The 13,403-nt window shown below is 44.6% G+C and overlaps 1 protein-coding gene across 6 annotated transcripts in view; it reads right to left on the bottom strand.

The window, feature by feature from the left end:
• Positions 1–12,618, bottom strand: part of MNAT1 (MNAT1 component of CDK activating kinase) — a 116,502-nt gene extending 103,884 nt beyond the window's left edge. For 5 of the 6 annotated variants that reach the window (XM_040067472.2, XM_040067471.2, XM_040067473.2 and 2 more), the window contains exon 1: positions 12,486–12,609. In XM_040067472.2, the coding sequence (XP_039923406.1) occupies positions 12,486–12,574 (89 nt within the window). In that variant the 5' untranslated portion in view covers positions 12,575–12,609. Of the gene's footprint in view, positions 1–12,485 lie in introns of all 6 variants that reach the window. The other variant, XM_040067468.2, reaches the window with a different exon arrangement.
• Between the last annotated feature and the right edge of the window lie 785 nt (positions 12,619–13,403).

Here is a 13,403-nt window from a genome sequence, read left to right as displayed (position 1 = left end):
TTTATCTGAACTCAATGGCACAGTCACTTTTCAGAATATTCACTTTAAAAAAAACAGAGTATTAGAAATGAAGCTTTACCTAGCAAACAGTAAGAGATCTTGTGCAAGCTGAAATGTAAATCTATTTATCAAAGTCATGCAGTAATGCAGCTTTGTTTTTACTGCAGAGGCTGAAGCCAAGAAACATCTGTGACAGAAAGCAAAACTACAGCCAAGCCCACTGCTCAACCAAATTTCTCATATTATCATTGGCACGTCAGACAATTAAAAGCTCCACATGTAACCCAGGTTACGTGAAAGAAGGCAAAATCAAAAACACAAAAGTGAAAATTCAAGCGGTCTGATCCCTCTTGTGGTCGTGCACCACAATATAAATTTATTTTATCTCCACATTGTGCTAGCCAGCTTCCTTTGGAAAAAAAAGGCTTATGCAATCAGGCTGCTACTCAGCTCCTCCCCTCAATATCCATTACCTTATGTCAACTAAGCCAGGCAGCAGGGTAGAGGCCTCAGTGTCATGTTATTCCTCTAACAACCTGCACAATGTATAGCCTGGGCATTACATATTTTCCTTACAGTTAATGTGCATGGCCTGCCAGGCACCAGGATGAGGGGCTGCTCTTTCCACTTTGTTAAGATCCCACATCTTTCAGCCTTTTGGATAGGCAACGCTCAGCTAACACACACAGGCAATGCCAATTTATCCTCAGACTTTGTTTATTCTGCCCTGCTCAAATCCTGCTTCGACACGTTTACTGCTTTTCTCCCCCTCTCCAGTTTTCTTTGGCATGCACAGTCAGCATTAAATAACTGACCTTCTCAAAACCACCATGAGGTAGCATTATCCCCACATTACCAGATAAGGAAATTAAGCCACTATAATTAATACTTGAAGCATGCCCAAATTTCACATTCCTGATTTGAGAGCGATTAGCATTAGCGCTCTATAGGATTTCCTCTGCTCAAAGCCCGGCTCCCAGGGAGGGCTCGAGGAGTTGCACAGAGCCTGCACTTCCTCAGGGGCATCCCATGGGCACAGCAGAGCCCCTACAAAATGCTGCACTCCAGGAACTGGCCAGCTCCACCCCAGGGTTCTGTAAAACAACACAAACACCCAGGTGCTGCTCCAGCCCAGTGAGGGAACACAGGATCCGAGTGCCCTTCTGCACCCTTCCTTCTTCTCCTGGCCAAGACTTTTGTATCCAGGCATGGCTAATTTCCATTTAGGCACCTACAGACCTTCACCACAATGTTCAAGCACACACACACTCACTGTCCTCACCTCTGACATTCCCACACCTTCATCCTCCAAGAACTTCACATCTTCCTATACTCATCACTCCTTCTCTCAAAATTCTCACGTAGCAACATCCCCTTCTTCCAGCAAGTCTCCCTTGTGCTCTCTGCAGCTTCCTTCACTGCCACAGTCAGACTGGGAGTCAGCCTTTCAGTTTCCCCAGAGCCACAAGGTGTTTCCCAGTCAGAAGAGAAGGCTCCCTTCCAAAATCTGTCAGCTGGCAGCAAAGCTTCCCCCCACAGACCCCATGCAATTTGGGGTCTCTAACTTCATCCCAAAAATCAAATCTCCAAGGGGCTGTTTCACACACCCATCACTGAGATCCTGCCCACGTGAAGGCAGCTAATTCTGCACACACCTCCTGTATTACCTTTCCCCAAAACCAGGCAGACAGAATAGAAACCAAAAGTTTGTTTTGCAAAGTTTTATTGCAAGAATAGAAACTAAACAGTTCAAAGAAATGCAGCACTTCTAGGCTAAGCTCAACAGACAAGAATCTCTCCAGCTCCTGAATTCCTCCAAGCCTGCTCAGCTGATGATGTTCAGGAACATCCCATCACCCCAACACTGCCCTCAATCCTGTTAACATCCCTCTCTCTACCTTTACAGAACACAATCATACCCCAAACTGAATAACTTTTCATTTTTTTCCTAAAACAAGGGATCTTGGGGATTTAAAGGCAGCCTCCCTTTTCTAGTTCACAGCACATCAGTCACAAGTTTATCAAACTACACAATTGCCATGGATAGTCTTTCCTGACGCCGTCCAGGGTGTGTAAGGATTATTTTTTCAGTCTTTTCAAGCCTACAGACACTACTCCCAGAACAATCTGGTCTCTTCTGTTTACACAAGGCTATTCATATACTCACAGTAAAAATTACCTAGCCACTAGTTAGACCCACAGATTGTTCAGATCCTAATCCGCACAAAGATGATTTTTTTTTTTTTTTACAGATGAACACATGGCACCCTCAAGTAAGACAAAGAAGTTAAACATTTGTCTGCCTCTACTTGTCTGCGACCAGAGACCTTCCTCCTTCACCCTGGCTCTGAAGGCAGCTCTCGCAATACATCTAATCCCAGAGCCAGACTTTCCTGCCCAGTTAGACCCAACACTTCCCATTCTGGCTCAGCAGCCTGAAGGTGTCAACACTGCCCAAACCACTCCCTTGCCTTTTGCTGTCTAGGAACATCAGCTCTCCTTTGCCACCCTGGCAGAGACTGGCAGTCTGGCCACACTCCTTGGAACTAATAAAAAAAAACTGAAGAGCACAACATTCTTGGGAAATTTTACCTCAACACTCCTTATGAGGAAACCAACAAAACACATTTCTTCTCACTCTGTCCCATCCCACTATTTCCTAACTCTCAGCAGAGTTATAAAAGATACCACTTCTCTTCTCTAAAGTGTTAAACAAGTTGTCATGCTCACGTTGAGGCCAGGATTCTGCAAGTGCTTAGACATAATCTAACCTTAGTGCCAGCCACTGAGGCAGGACTGTGTGGGCACAGCAAAAATCCTTACCTCACCTTTCTCATATCAAAGCCAAAATACTTATCAGACAGATGACTTCCTCATTGTTCCTTTGTGACAGAGCCATCGTGTTCTCACTGGTCTGAACTTACTCACACAAAAAAACCTGCAAGAATTTCCTCATATATTCTCTCCCCTCACATGTTGTATTCAAAGCAAGAACAGTTTAACATCATTTTCAGAGCATCAAAAAATGTTTTTAGCATATAGCAGCAATTCGTGCTAAGATCTCTTCTCATCAAAATTCCTGCAAAATATTTTTTTACAAAGAGAAATCAGGTAAGTGTCTTTACAAAATTCAAATAACTGTTATGACTATCTGTGACTTATTGCAGACAGAGTGGTCTGTGAGGAAACATCCACTGTTCCCTGTGTATCATCAAACCAAAAGAGGGAAGCAGCAATATGAAAATGAAATGTCCCCAGTGCAAGCTCAGCACAGTGCCCATCCCACAGTCTGTTACGTTCAGGGAATTGTTCTCCTTATTTCCTCACCAGATATGAGCACTGGAATATTCGATTCAACTTCCAAAATGTTGACCTGGCTTTTCTTCAAACTTCACCTCCAGTTGTCCAGGGGGCAGGAACAACCAACCAAAGCCCCAAAGAAAGATCATGCACACAAATGCAAGTTCTGTGAACTCCAGGGCACTTCTGGATCTGCCCTGCTGTGAATTTACAGTTACCAAGACACACGGGCTTTCCAAAATGACTCAGGAAGCTATTTGCTTAATTTCATAAATATGAAACCTATGCATATTGGTTTATTAACATCTGACAGCTAATGGAACCACACTGAAGCAAGCCCATTGTCCCTTCTCTTGGCAAACCCACAGAATTATTGGCTTCAATTAAAATGAAGTAGATGCAATTAAAAGAAAGAGAAAAGCAAAACCTGCCTAATATGAAATTGCTTAAACAGCTCTTGTGTTTGGCTTCTTTTTGAGAAGCACTTGTTTTCACCACACCTGTGTCAGACTATTACCACAGTCACCCCAACAGGGTGAGCATTTACCCAGCCCAGAAGGGGCCGAGCATGGTGGAGGACTCCTCAAGGTGGGCACCCAAACCCATTCCCAGGATCACAGAATGACAGAATGGTTTGGGCTGGGACCTTAAAGATCATTTCATTCCACACTTTCCACTAGAACAGATTGCTCAGAGCTCCATTCAGTTCCTTCTTGGACACTTCCAGGGATGGGACAGCCACAGCTTCTCTGGGCAGCCTGTGCCGGGGCCTTACCACCTCCACAGTAAAGAATTTTTTTCTAATAATTAATCTAAATCTGCTCTCTTTCAGTGTGAAGCCGTTTCCCCTATCCTGTCACTGCAAGCTCTTCCAAAGTCTCCAATCCAGGCTGCAGATTTAAACAGACTGAATTTTCAGAACTAAGGAAAAATAATTTACTTTTCCATTTACTGACTGGAGAGACAGGATATAAACAACAGCTTTCCTTTTGCCAAGGTCACAAGGAGCAGAACCATAACTTAAATTTCCAAAAAGTACTCAGAGGGAAAGAAGGGCTCTGTGAGCTTTGCTAAGCAGACAAGAAGTATTACCAAGCAGACATGGCAATTGAAAGCTCAACAGAGAAAAGAGAAGATTTTCTAAATATGCCAGTTTTAAAACAAAAGAATCAAACTGAGGCATTAACACCACCTCATCAGAAGTATCAAGACCATGACTCAGAGCCAAATGTAAAAGCAAATATCCACTGTCAAAACTGGATGGCAGAAGGAAATAACCTCTTGGGTATTTCAGCAATGATTTAATCACCTCCCATGACTAACTTGTAGAGACTTTGGAAGACTAATGGGATGGAACTGGATCCAAAGAGCATCTAATCCCAATTAATAAAACCAGGAATAACTCCAAAAAGACAAAGAAGAAAGATGACCTAGATTTTTATTCCCTAAGAAATCAGGAAAAAGCTTTCTTTCAGAGGGAATACATCCAACTTAGCTTTTAAAAAAAAATAAAATTTTGCTTCTTCCTTTGAGGAAGCAGACAAGCTTTGATTGTGCAACTACTTCAATCAAGCATCAGCTAAAGTCTCATAGTAAATCTGACAAAATTAGTAAAAACCTCCCTGATCTGTCTCCCAAGTCACACAGAAGGAACTAAGGGAATTCTCTCAGAGGTGGAGATTATTGGGAATGAAATACATTTACATAGCTTTCACTATTTATCTCCCCAAAGCCAAGTAGGCATTTTTAGGATCACACCAAGTTCCTGTTCTGGTTGAGATTTTCAACTGCATGTAGTCCCAATCCACTTTAATCCACCAAGATTATTCATTATTTAATACAGCCAAGGATTTACCATGCAGAAATCTAAATTGAGGTGTGATACAGTAATAACAGCAAAAAAACAAGCCTCAGAGACAAAACAGAAAACTTGCTCTCCCAGATAAACCAACTTTCAAAGCATGCAACTTCACAAAATGGCAAAAAAAGGTAAATTAATGTTGTGTCATAGGAAGGTCCTATTCCTACCTCATTTGTAGGTAGAATCTGTGTCACAAATTCCTACAGGTGACCTTGCACCACCTCTGATGTCTGGCTAACCATTCACAAGCCACTTCAACTCACTAGTTCTGTACAAACAGCATTAACTGACCAAAAAAAGCACATTTTATGCCAGGTTAGCAAACTAGACCAGCTCCTGCAGGGGTCTGGTAAGCACCAAAGCCTGGTGGCTCTTTTCCTCGTGCCTGCTGCATGTTCACAAATCTTGAATCCACACTTCCACGGCTGAACCAGCACTCTCATACTTGTTTGTGCTCCAAAGCCCACACACCACTTTTTTTGGCCTAAAAATCGTATCTATCACAGCCAACCTTTATGTTTACAAATGACAGCCCTGAATCATTGTCCTTGTAGATCTTGCATTCAAGGTATTTTCTTTAGAAAAAAAGCTTGCCAAATCAAACTCAAATGCACATTTAAGCTCCCATAATTCCCACATGCCTAAATTAAAAGTTACAGGTCTGACAGATCTGCACTGCCTACCTCGAGTTTAGACCTCTTCAGTCAAACTCACTTGGCTGAAATACAGCTTTATGTTATTTTCCACAGTCTCCAGGGCTTCCCCTCATCCCAGAAGAAAGGCATTTTCTTGAACCACACTGCAGAGAAGAATGCAGCAGGAAGCCAAGCCATCCTTTCACTTGGAAAGGGTTTAAACAAGAAGATTCCAAACTGGTTTCCAACAAGTCCAGCCCCACGCACTGGCATGAGACCCTGTTCCCCTGAATTCACCAGGGATGTTCCTACTTCTACCTCCCAGGGAATTTGACAGCCACAAAACTCCAAAGGCTTCTGACATGAAAATAAATAGGCAAATAATGAGACCTCTGTTTCTTCATCTTTGCAGCTGTTAACACCGCAATTAGAGCTCTCCAAGGATGCACTTCCCCCCTAATGAATCCCTGGAAACACCCTAACAGGGTGCAGGGCAGATTAGACAATCCCCACAACACAACTTGGAGAACTGATGTCTCCCCTGAGCAACACAAAGCTGGGCCTAGAGACAGCGAGCTTTTTTACACCATCTTCGTTCTGAGGCCTTATTAACAAATTAAATGAGAAATAAATATATCTTCTTCTGGGAAGAGGAGAAAAAGAACCCTACAGTTCAGAAAAAGAACCGTCCTTTAGTAAGGAGCCCAGACACCTTTCCGTAAGTCTCCTGAAGACAGGGAAGAGACCAGAAAAGCTTATAATAAAGCAAGTTCATCGACTACCATCAAAGATTGTGATAGTACACAAACAAACCCAAAACCACCAAACTGGCAGCAGCTGAAATTGAGCTTCCCAGTTTTCTGTGGAGGCTGCTCTGGTCCCTGACCTCTGTTTCCCAGAGATGTTAAGTGTCAAAAGACACTTTGCTGAGACAGCACAACAGCTGGCATGACAGTGGGGAAGAAAAGGAGTTTCTTTGCTTTTGCTGGTGTGCAAACACCCACATTTCCTCTCTCTACAAGCCAGGATAGCTCACAGGTAGCTGGAGCACCAGGACTGACTCCTAAGGAGGAGCTTTACATACCAGTCCCCCTTCCTGCTCCCTATAAAAGGCAGTGGGATAACAAAGGTGAACCAGCAGTCCCAATTAATTACCTTTTTTACCTAACATTTTTGTGTCTCCTTGTTGGAGACCATATGGTCCAAGTTTACAGCCAGGAATAAATCTCTTCACCCACTGCTGTTTGCAGTAACAACCTTAACGTTCTTTTAATGCAGGTTTGGGTGGATGCATTTCCTTTCCTCTTTATGTAAGTAAATCAGTGGGATATGCTTAACCTGCCTCCTAAAACTCAACACAGCCCATGAAATCCAGGCAGGCAGAGTAAAAGATAATTCATGGTCTCAAGTGAAGCCAGGTGGATTACAACTCCATTGGCAAGCACGCACTCAGCATCTGCGTGCTTAGAAAAGACTCTAGGAATTGTCTGAAAAACCAAAAATTGTCATGCATGCACAAGGGATTTTGAATGCAATTCTTCAGTGAACTCCTGAAAGAAAGCAAAGCCATCAGTGCACCTTAGAAACTAAGGCACTACAGGACTTTAATCAAGCATTGCTCCTTAATTAGACACACTTTTCCCTGCACAAAAGTTTTTTTTTTTTTTTAAGCCAAGTATCTGATGCCTTGAACCTGTGTTATACTTAAGAAAATAAACTTTAAAAGACATTCATTATTCCTGAACTAAGCATTTCCTTACTAAGTCCCATCCTAGAACAACTTTTAACTGCTAATTTATCATCCTCCCTCCCAGTGACAGGGAAGATTTATAGTGGAAAAGGCTTATTTAACATTACTCTGATGCCAAAAACACATGGTGTTACACTTTTGGTGATATTGGTCAAGAAGCAATAACCAAGGAAAACAAACTACTAAGACATAACCCCCCAAAAAAAACCATTCCCACACTTGTAAGGCTTGGCAAGATCCTTTTGGAATAAACTAGAGTGGAATCCCAACCTGGAAGTTGTTTATAAAAGACCAAATGAGCGATTTCATCCTCCTGTAGCCACCTGTGTATCCCTTATCTCCACTGCAGCACTGCTGTGCTTATCAGCTCTCTGATCCCACTCTGGCAGGAGCACATTCCAGAGCCCCACTGCCCATGGGGGAACTGACCATGCCAAACCTGCAGCACTGGGAGAAAGGAACTCCGAGTTTTCTCACACAGGGTCAAGCCACTGGCACGGGAAGAGATGCAAAGGATGAGGGAGGAGAAGCGCTACCTGCACACTTCTGCCAAAATCCAGCACCAATCTGATGGCAGGGTCAAGGTCACAGCAAGAGGAGAGATGGGAAGCCAGCACAGGGAGTTTCACACATAGCATCTACCTCAGATGAGATTTAAATTAATGAACTGAGGAAAAAGAGAAGAATGAACAGCTAAAGCTCCAAAGGACAGGATTCCAGAGCAAGAAGAACCTTCACTGCAGCCATCTGTCAAAAAAGAAAGAAAAAACTGGACATCTGTTGCCCAACAAGTTCTCAGATAGTCTGAGGTGGGTTTTTTATATAAGGGGTGAGAAGTAAAAAAAAGAGGGGAGAAAATAAGCCATGATAAAAGGAATGGCTCTTCTAATTTCATTCTAATCAGAGGGCAAGAACCACCTAAGAACATGAATGTGGAAACAACCTGGCTGACAGAAGACGTAAGACAACTCTCACAGTTCTTTAGAAGGGAAAACAAGAGTCACAAAATGAATAAAACAAACTCATGGTAAAACCACAAGCTTTCTGAAACCCACATGAAACAAAGGTCTGAAGCTTACAGACAAATCAGCTAAGTAAAAGCTCTTCAATATTTTAAAATTCAAGGTATTTTGTGCAAGCACAAATCACATCACTGGAGGTCACTTCATTAAGTGAACAGCACAGCTGACAGAATAGGAAAGGGCAGGGCCCTAGGAAAGAAACTACCAGGAGACAGCGCTGAAGGTAAAATGAAAATATTCCATCAGAATGCCTGCAATGCAAGAAAGCGCAGCTGAAGCAGGAGCGCATTAAGCCACGATTCAACGAGAGGGAAAATCTCTAACAGATGATGCCAAAGCACTTGGGGCATTTTCTGCATCAATCTCCACTCAGTAAGATGGATTAGCTGGCTAATGTAACTCATAGCACAGCAGAAGGAGCAGGAGCCCCGGCTAGAACTGGGAAAGACATTACAGCAACTGCTCCAAGCCTCCCGAGCCAGCAAAGCCACGGCTCTGAATTTTCCATGCAGATTTATCGGCACCCTTCAAACAAAAAGCACCATAAAGGCACTGTGCTTCTGCAGACAGCTTAATGAGCTTCCATAAACCCATGGACGTGCAGTCCATAAACCTGTGGACTGTATCCAGGGGTTACAGCATTAGGAGTACTTCAAGGTTTTCAAATCTGGTAGATGCAATATTTACCCTTTGAAAACTGACAAAAGCAGTTTTGGATCATCTCTGCTTTCTCCATTAAGTTCCAGCAACCTAAAGAAGGACTAAAGCACCTGCCTCTAAAGAGCAGGAGACAAGTACACAGGAAAACACAGACCAGAGTCAGGCTTGCCATCAGATCCTGGGAAGATGCCAAAATAATCTGAGACAAAACCTACCTCCTACATATTTCAGATAACAGAACAGATGAAATTTAACACACAATTTCTTAGGAACAAACTGTATCAAAGGAATATAATTCCCTCCAGTGACACAATATAGGCAGTGAAACAGCAACTATAGGCAATACAGGTCTGGTTTAACTGGACTTTTGACACTCTTAAACTGACAGTCACAGAATCTAAACAAAAGCGGAACAAACTGAAGCAGTCAGAGATGATTAGAAACCCACACCCAGAGATAAGCTATCATTATTTCAGTCAGAGGGAAAATTGGTAGCAAGCCCACTCACATGGTTCTAATCTTTGCACATTCTCCACTGTTAGAGAAGGTAACCAGGAGAATTAGGTTATTATGAAAATAACTTACTGCAGGCAACTTCCTATTTTGCTCTGCCTCACCTGGATTTCTTATGGGCACAAGCAACAATTCCCAAAATCTCCCAGACATTTTGTCCACAAACTACACATTGGAAAATACAAGGATGTTAACAGAGAATGATCTCAGCTTCAAAAACTTGGATGGAGGGTCTCAGAATCCAAAGTTACTTGAAGCAAGTGCAAAAGTCACCTGAAGTAACAAGTTGTTTAACAGAGCCAAAAGGTAATAATGATCATTTGCACAAGATAACACAGAAAGATTGAATTCTGTTCTGCCCATAGATATGCTGAGTGGTAAACTGATAAAGAATCTGGGGTTTATATATTATATAAATCAAATGTATCACTGAAAAAAAAAAAAAAAAACCAACAAAAAAAACCACATACATCAAGATGCATTATCCTACCTGGATGAAATGCAGGTATGAAAAGAGCACAAAATAATTTTGACTCTGGCTGTTGTAGTAATGACTCAGATGGAACACCATGTCCAGCTCCAATAAAATGTGAACCAAGTGGAAAAGGCCCAAAAAACCCAGTGAGAACAGCCCCCAAGGAAAAAAAAAATTAAAAATCACTGAAGAGAGGAGACTAAAGCAATGGGATTTCTTCAGAGTAAAAAACACCAAAGAGAAAGCCCTCAAAATATTCCAGACATTCCTACAAAAGAGATGTAATAAAGAGTTCACAAGTGTATAAAATTCACGGTAGATTTCTTAAATGCTTCAATTATAGCAAATAAATTTGGACTGGAAATTAGGAGTAGCATTTTCAATGGTAAGAACTACAAAATACCAAAATAGATCAACTAAGGATCAGAAACTTACTTTAGCTCATTTGCATTAGGAGCTAATTAACTGTTCCTTCCTTGTAACTGAAATATGGTGAATCTATGAAAACAAGTATCAATTACCTCCTTTCATTCACAGGTGGGTCATCTGAGCTTCCAGCTCCTACATGAGTTACTGCAGAAATTTACTAACCATTACTTCATTACTCCCAGCATGAAGGCTTTGTAACACTGTACAGAAACAATAATAGATATACAACCCAGAGGGAGAGCTTGGAAGGAAGACACAGAGGAGAAGTGATACACCTGAACCACATCGAGATGGAGAGTCCTTAATTACATCAAAAACAAACCCAGAGATCCTACTCTGCAACAGAGATGCAAACAAGAGCTGGGGGAAGCAGAGGCAGCCCTTGTGCAGAAACAAGAAGCAAGACAAGAACATCAGCCCCAACCACGGAGTCAGCAACTGCACCCAGTAAAGCAGAAAACACCATTGTCTCAAGCGAAACTCAGCTACAAAAAACAGCCCAAAACAACTGAGAACCAAAGCAGAAGAACAGACTGAGACATGCTGTCCTCTGCTGGAAGAGGCTCTGGAGGAGCCCGAAAGCGCATCAGGACCACTTTGATCAAGTCCTTTGATCTTTGGTGAATGCAAGATCGAGGCATCATTTCACACCAGCACAGCCTGGCCTGAACGGGGCTGTTTCTCCTGAGCTCCAGCTGATGCTGCTGCCCTTGCACAGACTGCACTGCTGTCACCAAAGGGACACTTCTGAGGCCACCTTTCCCACACTTTCATGGCAAGAGAAGTGCTCGCAGGACCACAGAGAACAGGAGCAGGGAACAGAATGAAAAGTAACTCTTTTCTCCTAAGACAGATAAATCCCTTCTTGTAATTGACTTCCTTCATCCTGTTCACTTACAACAACGTACCAAGGCAAGCAAAAGCTCTCAGGCTGCATCTTTTCAGTGTAATTCACACGTGGTTTAAAAACATACAGGTCACAGGAAAGATGACAAGTCAAAAATAAAAATGTAGAAAGGGCTGCTACTGCAGTACTGGACTTCTATGGTGTACATCCAGAAAGAATTTACAGTACAGCCTTTTAAACTATGGATAGTCTCCAGATCTGAAAGTGAATGAGTTCTGGCTATTTGTGACTTAAATCAGCAAGAGCCAGTGCTGGGTACTATCTAAGGGCTGAGTTTTGGGAGAAAAGGAAAAAAAGTAATGACCGTTCTTGGGGGAAAGAAAAAAAAATTAGGGGGAAAAAAAAAAAAAAATAGAAAGAAATAAAAAAAAAAAAACACAAACACGAACTAGTTGAGACTGCCATCAGCACAGGTTCACAAGAGGATTTTCCAACATTTAAACCAGCCCAAAACCTTCAGCAAAGCGCTCTTCATCCAGCAGAACACATTAAAAGAATACAACAACACACCTTTCTTCACAACCCGAGCACAGTTTTAAACAAGAAACGTTTAACTCCATGGGAAATGTATTTTTCCATGCGTTGCCCGCTTCGCAGCCCGAAGCGTCGCAGCGCTGCGGGACAGGAGGGTGTCCCGAACTCACGCCGTGTCCCGTGGGTTCCTCCCCCCTTCTCCCGGGAATTTCACTGCAGGGAAGGCACCGAGGGCAGCGCGTCAAAGCCACACCGGACCCAGCCCGTGCTGACACGGACCCTCCGGGGGAGAAAAGGGCGGCACGGAGCCGCCTCGCAAACATCGCTCGGGTCTGGCGGAGCCGGTGTCGCCCCCACCCCCGGAGCTACCCCTTCCCCCAGGCCCCGCCGCGCCGTGCCCCGCAGAGCGGCCGGAGCTCCGGACCGCGCCCGCTCCCCCCGGGGCCCGGCGCCACTCACAGCGTGTGCCCGCAGACGTTCACCATCAGCTTCAGGGAGGGGTTGCGATACTTGGTGGTCTTGCACCGCGGGCAGCCCAGGTCGTCCATGGCCGCCTCCCGCTCCCCTCCCTCCTCCCGCCGCGCCTTCCGCCTTCCGGTGCCGCCGCCAAAAGGCCCCGGCGCCGCCCGGCGCCGCCCCGCGCGTTCCGCACGCGTCCCGGCCCCGACACCGCCCGGCCGAGCGGGAAGGAGCCCGGGCGGCAGCGCCTGCCCGGCGGCGGGGCTGGGGGGCTGTCCGGGCCCCAGAGCTCCGGTTCTGACAGGGGGAGGCGGGGGACACCCGCCCATGACTAACCAACAGGAGCCGCAGAATCAATTACTTCGGGAAAGACCACCGTTGTCAACCAGACCGTGGCACTAAGTGCCACGTCCAGTCTATCCTTAAATGCCTCCACAGGAATGATAACTCCACCGCCTCCGTGGACAGCCCGCTCCAATGTTTAATCACCCCTTCCGCGGAGAAATTCCTCCTAATGTCCAACCTAAACCTCCGCTGGCGCAGCTTAAGACTCTGTGCACTCATCCTGTCGCTGGCAGCCCGGGAGCAGAGCCCGACCCCCACCTGGCTACTGCCTCCTTCCAGGGAGCTGCAGACGCTGAAAAAGTCACCTTTATTTACAAATCTCCTCCAGGCGAAACACCCCCAGCTCCCTCCACCGCTCCCCATAGGACTCGTGCTCCAGACCCTCTACCAGCTCCGCTACCCTTCCCTGGACTCGCTCCAGCACTTCAATGACTTTCTTCAAGCGAGGGGCCCAGAAGCGTACTCCAGCAAAACTCCCTCACGCCCCGTAACCACAGCACCGGGAGCCTTTTAACCCTTCCCCTTCCAGGAAAAGCCGCAGGTGACGGAGCCGCCGCTTCCCGGGGGCTCCAG

Source organism: Hirundo rustica, chromosome 6 (genome assembly GCF_015227805.2).
Source record: "Hirundo rustica isolate bHirRus1 chromosome 6, bHirRus1.pri.v3, whole genome shotgun sequence".
Taxonomy (NCBI): Eukaryota; Metazoa; Chordata; class Aves; order Passeriformes; family Hirundinidae; genus Hirundo; species Hirundo rustica.
Note: the sequence above shows the minus strand (reverse complement) of the source record. Positions and strands in the feature narration are given on the sequence as shown.